At 42.2% G+C, this 14,268-nt stretch overlaps 1 protein-coding gene across 1 annotated transcript in view; it reads right to left on the bottom strand.

Moving 5' to 3' along the window:
- Astn1 (astrotactin 1) overlaps positions 1-14,268 on the bottom strand; it is a 319,917-nt gene that overhangs the window by 18,346 nt on the left and 287,303 nt on the right. Inside the window, exons 18-20 of the mRNA XM_021156108.2 lie at positions 9,635-9,768; positions 6,154-6,305; positions 5,023-5,158 (exon numbers count right to left, since the gene is read on the bottom strand). Coding sequence (XP_021011767.1) covers positions 5,023-5,158; positions 6,154-6,305; positions 9,635-9,768 — 422 coding nt within the window. The remainder of the gene's footprint in view (positions 1-5,022; positions 5,159-6,153; positions 6,306-9,634; positions 9,769-14,268) is intronic.

The raw sequence follows: 14,268 nt of genomic DNA, 5'->3' as shown, positions 1-14,268 counted from the left end.
GATCTGATCCATGCTGCCTTGTGCTAAGCTTATGTCTTTATGCAAAGACTGATGATAAATCCATTTTTTTTTAATTCAGAAGGAAACAGCTAAGATAAAGGCCCCCATTACTTGTGCATGGCTGGATACTCTATCTCCCATGTGTATTGTGCTATTCCAGTCACCAGTTTCCACTGAGATTCATGAAAGAGTCTCAGTCCAACAGAGGGAACACTAGCACCAAGGGAATCCCATTGGATGATGAGATTGATAGAGAAAGGAGAGACCCTGGAGATCTGACCATGAAAACCAGTCCTGGTGTCTGCACAGGGCCTCTGATGACTAATCAGGCCACCCAAAGGACGTCACCACCACCTTCCTGCACCCTTTCTTCATGCTGCATTACTATAGAAAGCTGATTTTTACTGGAAAGCATGGATATGTTTTTGTTGTTGTTGTTGTTGTTGTTGTTGTTGCTGTTGGTTGTTGGTGGTTATCTTGGCAAAGTTGCAGGGAGAAAGAGGAGGAGAAATAAAGGAAAGAAGGGTGGCCCCGGTAAATGCCAGCTGAGCTTTAACATTTGAACCTGTGAAATAGGAAGCATTGAATACTACTTAAAGATCTTTCCAAGGAATGTTTTCCAAAGAGAGAGGATCTGGTACCCACTATTCACAAAGAAATGCAGAGGACAGTCAGAGAAAAGACCCAAATGCCCTGATATGCCATGTGCCTGCCTCTTCTCCTTAAACTCACATCGGTGCCATGGAAGCCTGCTCAATGGCTTTCCCCAGTAGCGACACCAACCACAGTCCTTCCTCACCACATGTGCCCTGATTCTAAATTGAGCATCTTACCATCCTTCTCCTGCCACACCTTCCCAGAGAGAGCATGAGCTCACTGACACCCCTTATCCCCATCCCAGCCCTGGCAGCTATGATATTTTTCTCATTTGGCCCCAGGTGCTTCATCAGCTTCTTGACCCTGTTTCTGGACTTATTTCCTGGACCCTCAAACCCGTAGCTGGTACACCTGGCCCTTTTGAAACCATCTCCATTTCTGAGTTCATTTAACTGTTAACCAGGTCTTAGAGCACATTCAACTAAGGTTCTGAGGGGTATACCTAGAGATACCATGGGCCACCATCGCTCCCGTGCACAGTTCTACCTCATGGTCTATTTCTCATGCCAAGCCATGTTCTCTGTAATCCCTAATAGTATGCGAGGCTGGAAATTTCTGAAATTAAGAATAGAACAAATATATACTTTGGGAGTATAGGACACTTTTAGTGGAAGTGGAATCTGTTTTTCTTCTGCTTGGGCTTCAAGGTTTGATCTTTGTTGTAGACTTCATCAGTTCTAGTAGCAGTTCTTGGGGGAGCCAGGAGATACAAGGCCCCAATTTTTGTAGGCTGACACTGCCAGCTGGCATGGGCATGGTCTTGGGTTACAAGCCTAGCCCTGTTACCTCCTGTGCTCATAGATAGCGGATATTCTTCTATAGCCTTACAACTCCAGGTCAGGCTATAGTGTGGCTACTAATTTTACCCACCAGTAAGCTGAAGGTGCCAACCTCAACTCTGTGGCTGGAGCCACTACATGCAGCCCATCATAATCTAATCCTAAACCCTTCATCCTTAAGTTTCCCTGGACTATGGCATCCTACAGTTTGGGTACCAAGTTGGATGCCAGATGGACCCTGTCTTTCAGTGCCTGGGATGGAGTCAGTCACCAACCACCAGCTAGGACACTGCAGGCAACTCTGATTCCTGTCTTGTCTTGCTGTAAGTTCCAGCTGCACTGTGTCAGATCCTAAGCTAGGACAAAGGTGTCCCTGTTTGCATTAAGTCTCACATACTCTGAAGGACAGCAGTGAGAGTGAAACGCAAGCTACTAATCTCGGACTGTTTAATGGCACATTTTATTTTTAATACAAGGCAGATATTAGGAAAAGAAAGGCGTCACACAACCTTACAAGTACAGACAGAGCTTGACCTGCAGTACTCTTCCTCAGGAGTCCCAACCCCCCACACACCCCTCAACCCTGAGCACACACACACCCCAACCCCGAGACACTGAGAGAGCAGTCAGGGTACTTGACTACAAAAGGCTGGGGAGCACTGTCCACATTTTCACGTGGAACTGCCACATGCTGTCATTAAAGGCAAACCTTCCCTATTTGTTGTTCGCATTCTCATTTTGCCACAGCACTCTCTGAAGACAGCAAGAGGGTTAGCTGGAATTACTGACAGAGGAGATAAGCCTTGCTCCAGATCCAGAGGGCTCACATCTAAGTCTGTTTATTGCTTCTTCCAACGCTTCTGGGTTTCCTCTCCAGCCACAGGCTGGAACCTTTCTGTGCGTAGTTAGCATCGTGGTGATGGCAGCACGGAGGCATGTGTGCGTGGGAACTGACACAGACTGGCTCAGGCCCCAGAGCTGGGCCTTAAATGTCAGGGGCCTAATACTAAGGATGATTATAAGGCTGTCAGGGGCTGCCTACAGAGCTGGCTTTGTCACCTGCTGCTTTCTTGTATCTTTCCTGCCACTATGAGGGCTTTTGCTCATTCTGTGATTCAGACACCTTTTTTTCGATGATCTCTCTGCTGTCACGTGCTCAGAAATTCAAGGACTCTTCTGGCAGCAGGTGTTGTGGTGAGAGGGTGGTGGGAAGGGGAGATGGTCCCTCCACAATCTAGAAGATGTGGGATCTGTCACACTTTATGGAGTTCTTAACTGTGTTTGTGCCACAGGATCCATTCTCAGTATGCCTCTCTAGTGGCATTAAATGAAATATATGACAAAGAAAGCCAGCCAAAACTCAGAACTTCATGACCCTCGTTGGAGACCAGCTTTTGTTTTAGACTAAAGGATGATGTTCCTAGATCCTGGCCGAAGAACCTGGGATGGCTTGAAAGTAAGATTCAGTGTGTGGAAAAGAGGTAACCCTGCTTCAGCTCCTAACCACTATTTACAGTGCTAGCTGTATGATTCTGGGCGAAGTAATTCAAGTCTCCTGAACCTCAGTTTCTTCAGCTATAAAATGGAAACAAGTGTAGTCAGTCATAACTAGAGCTGTCACACTCCATAAATGACAGCTACCATCCTCCTCATTTATAAGAAAACTTGGGTACAGAAAAGTTAAGGGTGTAAAGAGACTTTATGGTTAGGAGTAAAACCAGGCCTACAGGATTTTATCTTTGCACCAGGGGTGAAAGCTCAAAGAGTCTTTCCTCCTCTACAGAGAAGAATGCTATTAGCCCACAGCACCCTTTCTCCACACACTGGCTCTCATGTCCAGGCCACCCCAGGTAAGTCTGCCAGGTTCTAAGAACATCATTTTGCATGCAAAAGCAAGAGCTGGTCTTCACTGGGGGCTATGAAGGTACAGCTGAGTGTCAGCTAGCTTTTCCAGCAATCTGCAGTGCCACCTAGTGGAAACTGGCTATCCTTTAGCTTGGTAGCCTCTCCCACTTCTGTAATCAACACAGACAGGAAGTAGGTGATTTACAAAACATAGGAAGTAAACACTAGAAGATCATCATAGATGTTGAATATGAGAGAGGATCTTAGCCTCAGGTCTTTGACCAGGAAACAAAGCCAAGGCAAGGCTCACTTGAGGAAGGTCCTAGACTTGGTAATACCCTCTCTGAAAGAGCCATGCCTACCTATTGTTCCATCAGAACTTCTAACTTCCTAACTAACAAGTAGGAAGGGCAGATAGGAGTTAGCCCACCCTCTTTATAAATGTTCATAGGAGTCACTTTGATTTGGAGACTTTTTAAAAATTAGATTGCTGGTCTTCAGTCCCAGATTTGTATTCCTTTGTCTTGTGCCCTTCCTCTGAGGGGCACACTGCTGTTCAAATATCAAGAGAGCTGTTATGGGTCAAGGCATCCTTGCCCAAAGAGCAGACAGATAGTCTTGGGTATTGGCATTGTCATCCTTGTGTGTGCGTTCATTCCAGATTCTCAGCCGTCATTTGTCCTTATTCATTTTACATTCACCCAGTACAGTCCTGAGTTACATGTCCTATTTGGAAGAGACACAGCTGAACATCTGAGTTCATCCCAATCAATGACACTCAGATTTCTAGTGCTTCCCATCTTTGAACTCCTTAGGAGAGGAAGTGGAGATGATTTATTCTGGAAACCTTGACTCTCTGCCTGTGACTTCATCTGTAAACTGTTAGATGTTTTTCATACTGGAGAGGTCAAAAAGCTTCCAAACGGCATCACTATGGATCCTGCGTTAGACCCGTGGATTTTTCCATCATGATTTAGATGTTATCACCATATCTCCTCTCTTGGCATCTCTTATGTCTCTGCTCACAAATATGTTACAGTCGTTCCCAGAGCACAGGAAGAGATGAGAAGAGTTCAGGGAGAACGCAGGGATGTTCCAAGCATGGTGATATAATTCACTACTTTTTCTTTGAAGAAAAATGCTGACCAGTTCTGAACTCTATAAATTATTTCAGAGCCACTAGAGATGGCTTTCTGAAGTTCTTGGCATTGTCCTCTTTTCTTTATTAAAAAAAAAAAAAAAAAGCTTTCCTTTGACACACAGCATTCACTCTGGCTGACTTCTTTTCCACCTCTTTTTGTTCACCATCAGCTTCAGACCAATTGGACCACCCACAGGCCTATCTACCTTTGCCCCTGGGATTTTTAACCTAGTGTGCCTTTCCCAACATTACAGAAGCTATTGACTTTTGTACAATCCAATTTAGAATCTAGCCACCAACTCTACATAGAATAACTCACTTTCTTCTTTCTTGCCAACATGTCCCTGGTTTTTCTAACTAACATATACTCTATTCTGCCTTGAGTTACAATTATCTGTTTATACATGTCCTCTGTGTATAGTAAACTCTTTGATGCTAAGACCTTTTCCAGAAGTTTCTCCATAATGCCTATTGGGATATAGCTGTTGAGACTGAAAAAAAAAATCTTGTAACATCTCTGAAGGAACTCGGGTAATAATAGGGATTGAGCAAAGACTGCAGACTTTCTGGTAAGGAATCATTAAGATGAGTACTACTTACATGTAAATGGTGTCAGGTTCCAGGCATCGGATGATGAGAGAAATCGTGGTGAGCTGTTTGTCTGGCACCTGAGACGGCATGGCACACGGAGCCTTTGCTCCAGAGATGATGTCGTCTACAAAGCTCAGCACTGTTTCTGCAGAAAGGAAAAGAATGAGGATAGCCTGAGAAAGAGTGATGCCCAAACCACGAGCAACACTAGAAGAACGTGTTGGAACTTCTTAACTTCCTAGTGGAGGAAGGAAACCTTAGAGAAAAACCATCTTTTCTGATCCTGTCACTGTTAGTCAATCAGCTGAGAGCCATTTGTTCAGAATCAGCTCAAAGACTACTAAGGCAAAAAAACAAATGCTGCATCTGTGCAATTTTAGATGAAACACCTTGGCATTGACAAGAACACTTGTGATGCAGGTCCCTGGACCCTAACAGACCTTAGCACTTCTGTACATACCAAGGAAAGCACCTCAGAAACAGCAATGGACAGCTCTCCAGGCTCCAAAGATGTTTCTCCAAATCTCATTACCAGGCTCAATAGGAGCTCTTAGATTATGGGCATCCTCATCCCCAAAGCAGACCATATTGATGTGAAAGACTTAAGATTATTGATGTTAGCTTTTCTCTATGTGTTGGTAGTTACTAAGCCATGGGACTTTTATTTCTGTGGGTTATTTCTAAGGCTTCCCTTTTCTCTCAGGACTTGACAAAAGTCAGTTTGCTTTAGGACAAGCCATGGATCAAGAGCATCTGTTTGCACATGCCTTTGCCTAGAGGGGGTTATTAGCAAAGGAATTTTTGTTTTTTCTGTAATCATGGCAGTGGTTAGCAGAGAATTGTTTGTTAATTGTGGGCTAGGATAACTAGTGTACTATGTTGTTGTTGCTTGTAAGTGTGCCTAGAGGCAATGAAATGGACACCTCTTTTATAAATAAAAGAAAAGCAAAAATCAAAACAAGACTTTGTCAGATGCTCACCCTGCAAAAACTCTTAAGTGGACAAGATGGCCTCTGCCTGAAAGAGACAACAGTTGCTACTATTCCATGCTTCTCCGGGATGCCCTACAACACTCGGGACTTGAAACAGTGCCACAAAGAAGGGCATTCTTTTCTTTTCCTACTTTTGGGATATGCTCACCCGTCTCTACTTTGGAGTGGTCCATCCGGTCAGTGACTTTCTCTTGCCGGATCAGGTAATCTACAATCTGCACCCCAATTGGTGGCTCTGAATGTTCCCACTCCAGAACCACGAGGGTGCTGCTGGGCTCGTGTACTGTGGAAAGTCTCAGCCTGAGTGAAGAAAAGAAGAGACATGAACTGGGAACTCAGCTGGGACCTATGTCACCACCTCAACTTTGACATTTCAAACTCGTCTTCCAAAGAATAACTCTAGTCTCTCTGAGCTCATGTCTCTCTCACCAGATGCTAAGGTCTCCAGAGACCTACGAGGTTTATGATTAGATCTTGTAAATGAATAAATAAGTGATGGTGTAAAGATAGTGAAGGCCTACCTGGTACATGTGTTTGGGGATTGGACTTTATTGATAGGTCATTTTTTTATATAGTTTGAAATATAATTTCTGGATTTTCTCTTGAGGAAGACTAAACAAATCTTGTGTACAATGTGTACCTCAAAGCCCATTGAATGTGGCATCCAAGAGAATATTGCACTAATAAAAGCACAGTTAGTTTAAATTCCATAACCATCAGGATCTGGCAAGCCCTCTTTGCCCCGCCCCTTGCTCTGCTATGTCTCCCTCTCCAGTTCCTCTGCTAATGGAACTTCAGAACAGGCTCAGCTCAAAAGGAGCACTGAGAGTTGGCCATGTGGCCACATGCTACACTCTTTTGGGGGGTGATACCCTGTGTCTACTGCTCAGGACCTGATGTCAGTTTCTATCTCTTTGGAGGCCTATGAACCCTTGCTCCTATTTCAGTCCCTATTTGTTTTTTTCTTTACAGTTCTTAGTCTCTCACTGTTTTCAAGTTTGCCTTTGCCTTGAACAGTGCTTTGCCTTGCTACCTCATACCTCTCTGCACATTATAGAGACTGAATACCCAGTACTGATGTTCACTGGGGTGGATCTCCTGACAGCCCAAGTGTTTTCAATTTGCTTCCTTGTCCTGACTTCTTATATGTGGCTCATGTTTCCTTCTTGCTTCCAATTCTTCGTTTCTCTCCAGACCACTAGACTATGGGGGGTTTCCCAGTTTCTGCTCACTGTAGCCTTGCTTGTTCACAATATCCCTAGCATTAACCCACATCTTTGTCCTTTCTTCTTCTACATTAAAAGTATCTGCAACCCTCACCTTCTACCCAGCTCACAGGTGCCCCTCAAAATCCAAAGGACAAGACATCAGAGCTGAATCACACCAAGGGCCCTGCAATGTCCAGCTTCCACTCAGCAGGTATGTTCATAGTGGTTACACACATGATACAACTTTAACATGAAATCAAGGGATGGTGTTTGGGGAATAAGAAGCAGTTCAACTAGTAGGAAAATAATTAAAAACACATGGTCATCTGCTAGCAGCTACTATGAAGGAGTGCATAGTTTTCATATGACATTAGGATGGAATAGATCCAAAACAGTGCGGATATTGACAAATTCATTAATTAGAGTCATATGCAGAATGCTATTTTGAAGGGGAAAAAAACCATTAGGACGCTTAAGTTAGTAGCTAAGCTTTCTGAGAACTCAGATTCTGTGAAAATAGGAACTAAGGCCAGCCCCTACTGAGAACCCGAAGTGTGCATGATTTACATGGACTTATGAAAAAGTAGAGTACATTTCTATTTCTAACTGCCAATTAAAGTGCAAAAAAGAAAATTAAGATCTGTTACTGAGAGAAGTGATCAGAGCTGAGAAGAAAAGTGCAGTTTTAATAGTTTATACTTATAGTTCTGGGATGTTTTATAGTTTAATTGTATACCTCTCATGGACAATCCCTCGCTCACCTTGCTTTTCAGTCATTGTATTTGGTTAATATATGTCTAGAAATGAAATCAGCCTTGGGACATCAGGGTTGGATCTTGTGTCCCTCTGTTTGACAGTTCCCATGTTACCTTTTTACACTAACTTTCATATCTGCTGAATCTAACAGTACTTGATTCTCTTAATGGTTCATTTTCTACTAAATGAATTTTATTATATATATATATATATATATATATTAGTAATTAGGAACTTATTTTTATTTTGATTCAGATATCCAAGTTACAACTACAAAGAGCAAGAAATCAATGGCTAGAATATGTCTAGGCACCTAAAAAAGGAAATAAATTGCCTTGCAGTGATGCTCTGTTAGTAATGTTTCCCTCTTTTTCCTTCAGTTCTATTTCTTCAGCATCTACCTCTGCCTGCAGACAGGTCAGAGGGCAGCCTCCACCTGTACAGTCCACTCTTCTGTACAATTAGCCCTCTAACTCCTACAGGGCTTGATTCTCATTTTGGGCCTTCCAGGCCTTATGAAAGCATGGGGTCATGTCCCAACACTTTGTCCTACCAACATTATTGCACAGATATAACACTTTGTGCCTTAACCCCTGTGGAAGGCACTTTACTATAGGAAAACCTGAATTCCTACATTGAGTCCTGGTCTCTCATCTTGGCCAGTTCTGTTTAACCTCCTCATGAGAGATTAAGAATTTGGACAGGCTCATTCTCAGTCATATCTGCAGCACCTCATGCATCCCTCCAATACAGACATCCCCTCATGTCCACCCCAGGCCTCCACTCTTCACAATGTGTGTTCTTCCAGAGCATCCTTGCTCCAGCAATGACCCCATCTACTATTTTTCTGAGATTAATTGAACTCTTGTTATCTCTATTTTTATTTTTATGTTTTTCACAGAGCTCTACATGTCCCTTTTCCTACTGAACATCTACACAATTATCTCTCCATAGTTTATGGGCAAGCCCAAGTGGGACTGGCCTCTTCCTTCTCTTCAACTCTGCCTACCTCCTGATGGGTTCCTTCTCAACTCTAGTTTATCCCCATAGTTAACGGTCACCATGGCCTGCTGGTTTTAACCCAAAATCATTTCAGTTTTATTCTCTCAGATACTCTCAACCATGACCTACTTCCTGCTCTATAACTATGGAAAAATACAGTCTTCTTGAAGTCATCTCTTTGTCCATTAATTGAAAGTGTGGAGATAAGAGTGTTTACCTAGTACATATATTGTCTGGCACCCAGGAAGGCTTTGAGAAGTGGTAGTGTTGCTGGTCTTGTTCCACCCTTACTACAGACCTCTAACTTCCCACATAGCAACAACACTGGTAATCTATGACCCTCTTTATACCCAGGCTGTCTTACCTTGTCTAATTGCTACTTGCTCCATAAAGTCTTTATTGTTGCCCAAATGTAGGGTCAAAGAACAGATCTTCACATTTTAAAAATGCAAAGATTTGTAACACTACTTCCACTAAACAGCTTGTGTGCCTGCTCCTTCTATCCTACCGAAAGTTCCCGATAATAGGAATGATGCTACTTTCTTCTTTCCAATCCCCGTCATTCAGCCTATCACTTTGAGACGAAAATCCACTCTACCCTAGTTTTGAATAATGGTGCTGAAGGCAGACAAGCAGGAGAGGGGCATGGGAAGGGAATCATACACAGGCTGTGGGAGGGGTGCACAGGTAGGAAGTCCATCTGCTCCAAAAGCAGTCGAGTCGCATCGGCACCAGTCCTCAATGACATCTCCGGTCCCTGAACACCAGAGAGAGCTCATGGTGGCCTCCTGTAAGAGCTGAAAAGGAAAAGCAGAGAGTAAGTGTTAAGAAAACATGGCTGGATGGTCATTACCAAGAGACCTAGTGTCAGGGTCCTATGTGGTCCTAGATCACCTTCAGAGAAAAGACTGTATCACCACAGCACCACCATTCTCTAGTCTGTAGCTATGTCCCAGAAGATGGAATATGGGATAGCCTGAGCTTTGTAGGACATCTGGGATGTCCTTCTCCATTTAGTGTAGTAGCTCATCTCTATAGTTAAGATCTGAAACCTTATGAACCAAATGTGGTGACATTTTACTGTAATCCCAGCATTTGGAGGCAGGAGGATCAGAAGTTAGAAGTCAGTTAGACACAAGTGTGAGGCCCATCCTGGTTAGAAATCCTGTCTCAAACATAAATAAATAAATAAATAAATAAATAAATAAATAATATAAAAAGGAGCTTTCAGTTTGAAAGGAAGTCAGTTTCTACCCTGTCTCTCCCTCACTACTCTCGATCACATCTCATACTTTAGGCTCTAGTAACATTACCTTGTTTACCCCACATCTCTGGGTGGCCTGCCTATGCTATACTTTCCTCTGTCTACCCAGAAGCACTCTGTCCTTCTTCAGATGCCTCTCTGTACATTCGTACCTGTCCTCTCTGTCCTGCTCTAGTCCATTGTGGTCGCTCAGCCTGTTTGGTAACCCATTTTGAATGTGTGTGGTTATACACTGGACTGTGATTAGACATCTTTCTTTGACTGAATAGGAGAAGCTATGTAACATAAAGGCTAAATTCTGAGTCTGCATCAGTCTTTGTGGCTGAGAACCTTGGCTTTGTCAATCATTACCTGTGACCTTGGACAAGTTACATGAAGCCAGTTTCCACTCTGATAAAAATATCACTTTCCTAATAGGGATGTTGTGACAACTAAGTGAAAGAGTCTATGCCAAGTGACAGAATATATGCACTGCACATGATACACATTATTGTCTTTGAATGACAGGGTTGAGTCTTACATAGCACCTTATAAAAATTGCAGTCTTGCATAGTTCTTTACATGAACTAATTTCATGGAGATGTTTGCTGTGGAATAAAAGAACCCAAGATAAAATCAGACCAAAGAGGCAACAGCACTTATGACAGGGGCAGTTCTCTGGCCAAAGAGCAGTTCCTGCGTGAAAGATGACCTTTCAGAGGAATCATGCTCCCTCAGCTCAGATATTCTAAGGGTGAAGGTTCTAGGCTATCTATGCTCAGAGCTGGGTCTCTCAGGCACACGGCAGCTTTGGCCTTGGCTTTTCTCCCAGTGCCAGCATGTTCACATTGGTAACCTAGGGAAAGGGGACATCAATGTCTTGTAGAAGTTCAGATTCTAAAATCACAAGAAAAAGAAGAAAGTATGGGAAGGGAATGAAGGAAGAGAGGAAGAGAAGAAGGAGGAAGGAAAAGGGATAGGACTCTACAAACACCTATACAAAGAGCCAGCTATCTATATTCTAGTCTTTCAAAGTTTAGCATTGATTATTGTGTTGGTTTGAATATGCTTGGCCCATGAGAAGTGACAATATTAGGAGGTGTGACCTTGTTGAAATAGGTATGGCTTTGTTGGAGGAAGTGTGTCACTGTGTAGTCAGGTTTTGAGGTCTTCTGGTGCTCAAGCTTCGTCCAGTGCAGAAGAGAGCCTATTCCTGGCTGCCTGCAGAAGATAGTCTCTTTCTGCTGCCTGGGGAACAAGATGTAGGACTCTCAGCATCTTCTCCAGTACCACATCTGCCTAGATCCTGCCCTGCTTCCAACCATGATGATAATGGACTAAAATTTCTGAAGCTGTAAGCCAGACCCAAGTAAATGTTTTCCATTATTAGAGTTGCCTTAGTCATGATGTCTCTTTACAGCAATAAAATGCTAACTAAGACAGATACTTAAGGCTACGAGCTGGATTGAATAAGGGTCCAACTGACTCCACTCCTGAGACAGAGTTTCTAAGAAGTAGGAACTCACTCCTGATCATAGTTATTCTTTGTATAGTGTTTCTAATTTGTAAGGCCCATTTAGATACTAACCCTTGGGTGGATGGTGATAATGACTTACAGTGAAGCTTCTGAGAGTGATAGTTAGGTACATGTTCAGGGTCACAAGCTAGTGAATGAGGCAGTGTCAGGGAGTGGGCCCTGCATGGCTCATTGGACTCAGGCTCTTCCCAATACCTGCTCTTAATTAACATTGACTCCATCAGCAAGTTCCTCACTTTATACTGTTCTGATTGAGATTCAAATAAAAAAGTGAGCATTTTAAAACTAGGAAGACATACTCTTTTAGACCTACTAAAAGTGCCTGCTGCTTGATGGTGTCTTCAGTCAACACCTGCTTGCTAACCATCTACAAGGGGCCATTTCCTGTGCTAAGCATGAAGGATGCAATGACGCAAAAGAAGACACATATGGTCCCTGCCTGCATAAATTTTCCAGCTAGATAATAAACAAGCAAACCGGATTCATGTAAATATCCAAATTCCACAATAGGGTTGAGCGGACCTAAGGAAAAGGTGAGGTTCTAGGGTTGCACACAGCAGCAGGAAGCCTCTAAGCGGAGGGAAGGAGACTATTTAGCTGCAAACGAGAATGGAATTCTTCATTTGGGGGGGAAAGGGTGGAATTGCAGGACAACATGTGCAGTGAAATAAATAACAGATGAAAATACAGGTGCATTATTTTCTCTAAGATATGGAAGTCTAGAAAGAATTGATCTGAAAATAAAAGAGAAAATGTTAAAATAAGGGGAAGAGGCAAAGGGATGGGGAGGGAGGAATAGAGAGGCAGGGAGGCTGACTGTAATCTAAGGACAATATAAGCTTGTATGGAAACATCACAATGAAATACATTAAACTGTGTTAATACATACTAATGATTTTACTTTTTAAAGTAATCTGGTCACAAAAAATTGTAGTAATATAGGTAGAATAGCTAACACTAAGAAGTTTGGATCTTTAATAAAACTGAACTACTAAAAAAAACTAGAAATATCAAATCTGTCTATAAGAGCCACAAGGCGAAGACTTCTTTGACAGGGAGGTAGGGCTGGATTATAGATAGTCTGTAAGGAAAAGTTCCATCTCAAGAACAATGATAAACCACTATAGCATTTTAAAGATGGAACACAATCAGATTTTTTAATATTAAAAATTATGGCAAGGTAACATGTTATAATTATCTTAAAAGCCATTTCTTCAAAAGTTTTGATTGACGCCACTTCATGAGGGTTCCTACTTCTGAATCCTAGGAAGAATCTAATTCAACAGGTTGGATAAGGGTATATTATAGCTTGGATATGAAGTTTATTCATCAAAGGAGTCTTGATTCAAGATGTTGGTATTACTGAGAAGTGATTGGAAGACTATGTGTCACTACACCGGTTGATGCATAACTTATTAGGCATTGGGGAGTAAGCCCTAGTAGGAGAACATAGGTCGCCAGGGCTTTGTTTTAAAAGTTATTTATTAATCTTAGAATAGTCTTCTTGAATTCTCTTTGCTTTTTAACTACCATGAGGTAATAAGGCTCCTTCTCCACACACCCCTACTCTCATGATCTTTCACCACACCACAGGCCCAGTGCCTTTGAGGCCAGGCAACCATGGACAAAAATCTGAGGATCTGTGATATTCCTTCCTTTTAAGTTGATTCTGTTGGGTGTTTTGTCACAGCGATGAAAAGCTGACTGTTACATAATAGAAAAGAAGAACCAAAGTGAAACCCTTTTGAAAAGGAAAAAAAGTAAAAATTCCACTACTTTTTAGACCTACAATTTACCATCCCATACACTCCCTTGGGATTCCATACTTGCTAACAGATGTATTAGAGTCTAGAAAAAATAAACAAACAAAGCAAAACAAAAAAGACAATCCCTCCCAAATGCTAGCTAGTGTTTTTCTTAAGGAAGAAAAATCTGAATTTTTACTTTATGTTTAGTAATCGAATATTTATTCGTCCATTTATTTATTTATTTGGCAGAGTATCAACTATGTACCAGACCAGGCATTCTGTAGAAGACAAAGCATTTCTCCTAGTCTAGAGTGAAGTAAATAACCAAGCAGCAAGTATGATCATAGAAGTTATATACTTTAAGATGTATACACATACAGAGTCTAAGTTGGGCTGGGAGCATGGCAGAGGTGTCACTGGGAGCTAGTGGTGCTTGAACGGAAATGTGGCATGATGGTAGGAGTTTTCCAGTGACAGAAATGTGATGGAGTATACTCTTGGGACAGAGATTTGAAAGTCCAGAGGTCTGAATTCATGAAAGAATATGCATTGTGTTTGAGGAGGCACAAAGAGTTAACTTTTGGAGTATAGAATACTAACAACTTAACCACTTATGTGAAGACAGATAGCATCATGAGCATCTTTGTAATGTTGTGCTAAGGACTCTAACTTGCACTCAATCTGAAGACTCATTAAATTACCTTGGTGCCAATATAGCCAGAGGTTCATATTGTGCAGTAATTCCAGGTGCTTTAATACAAGGACCAAC

The sequence above is a fragment of the Mus caroli genome, unplaced genomic scaffold (genome assembly GCF_978045245.1).
Source record: "Mus caroli unplaced genomic scaffold, Mus_caroli_1 scaffold_1, whole genome shotgun sequence".
Classification (NCBI taxonomy): Eukaryota; Metazoa; Chordata; class Mammalia; order Rodentia; family Muridae; genus Mus; species Mus caroli.
The sequence above is the reverse complement of the archived record's forward strand: the minus strand, read 5'-3'. Positions and strand labels throughout refer to the sequence as shown.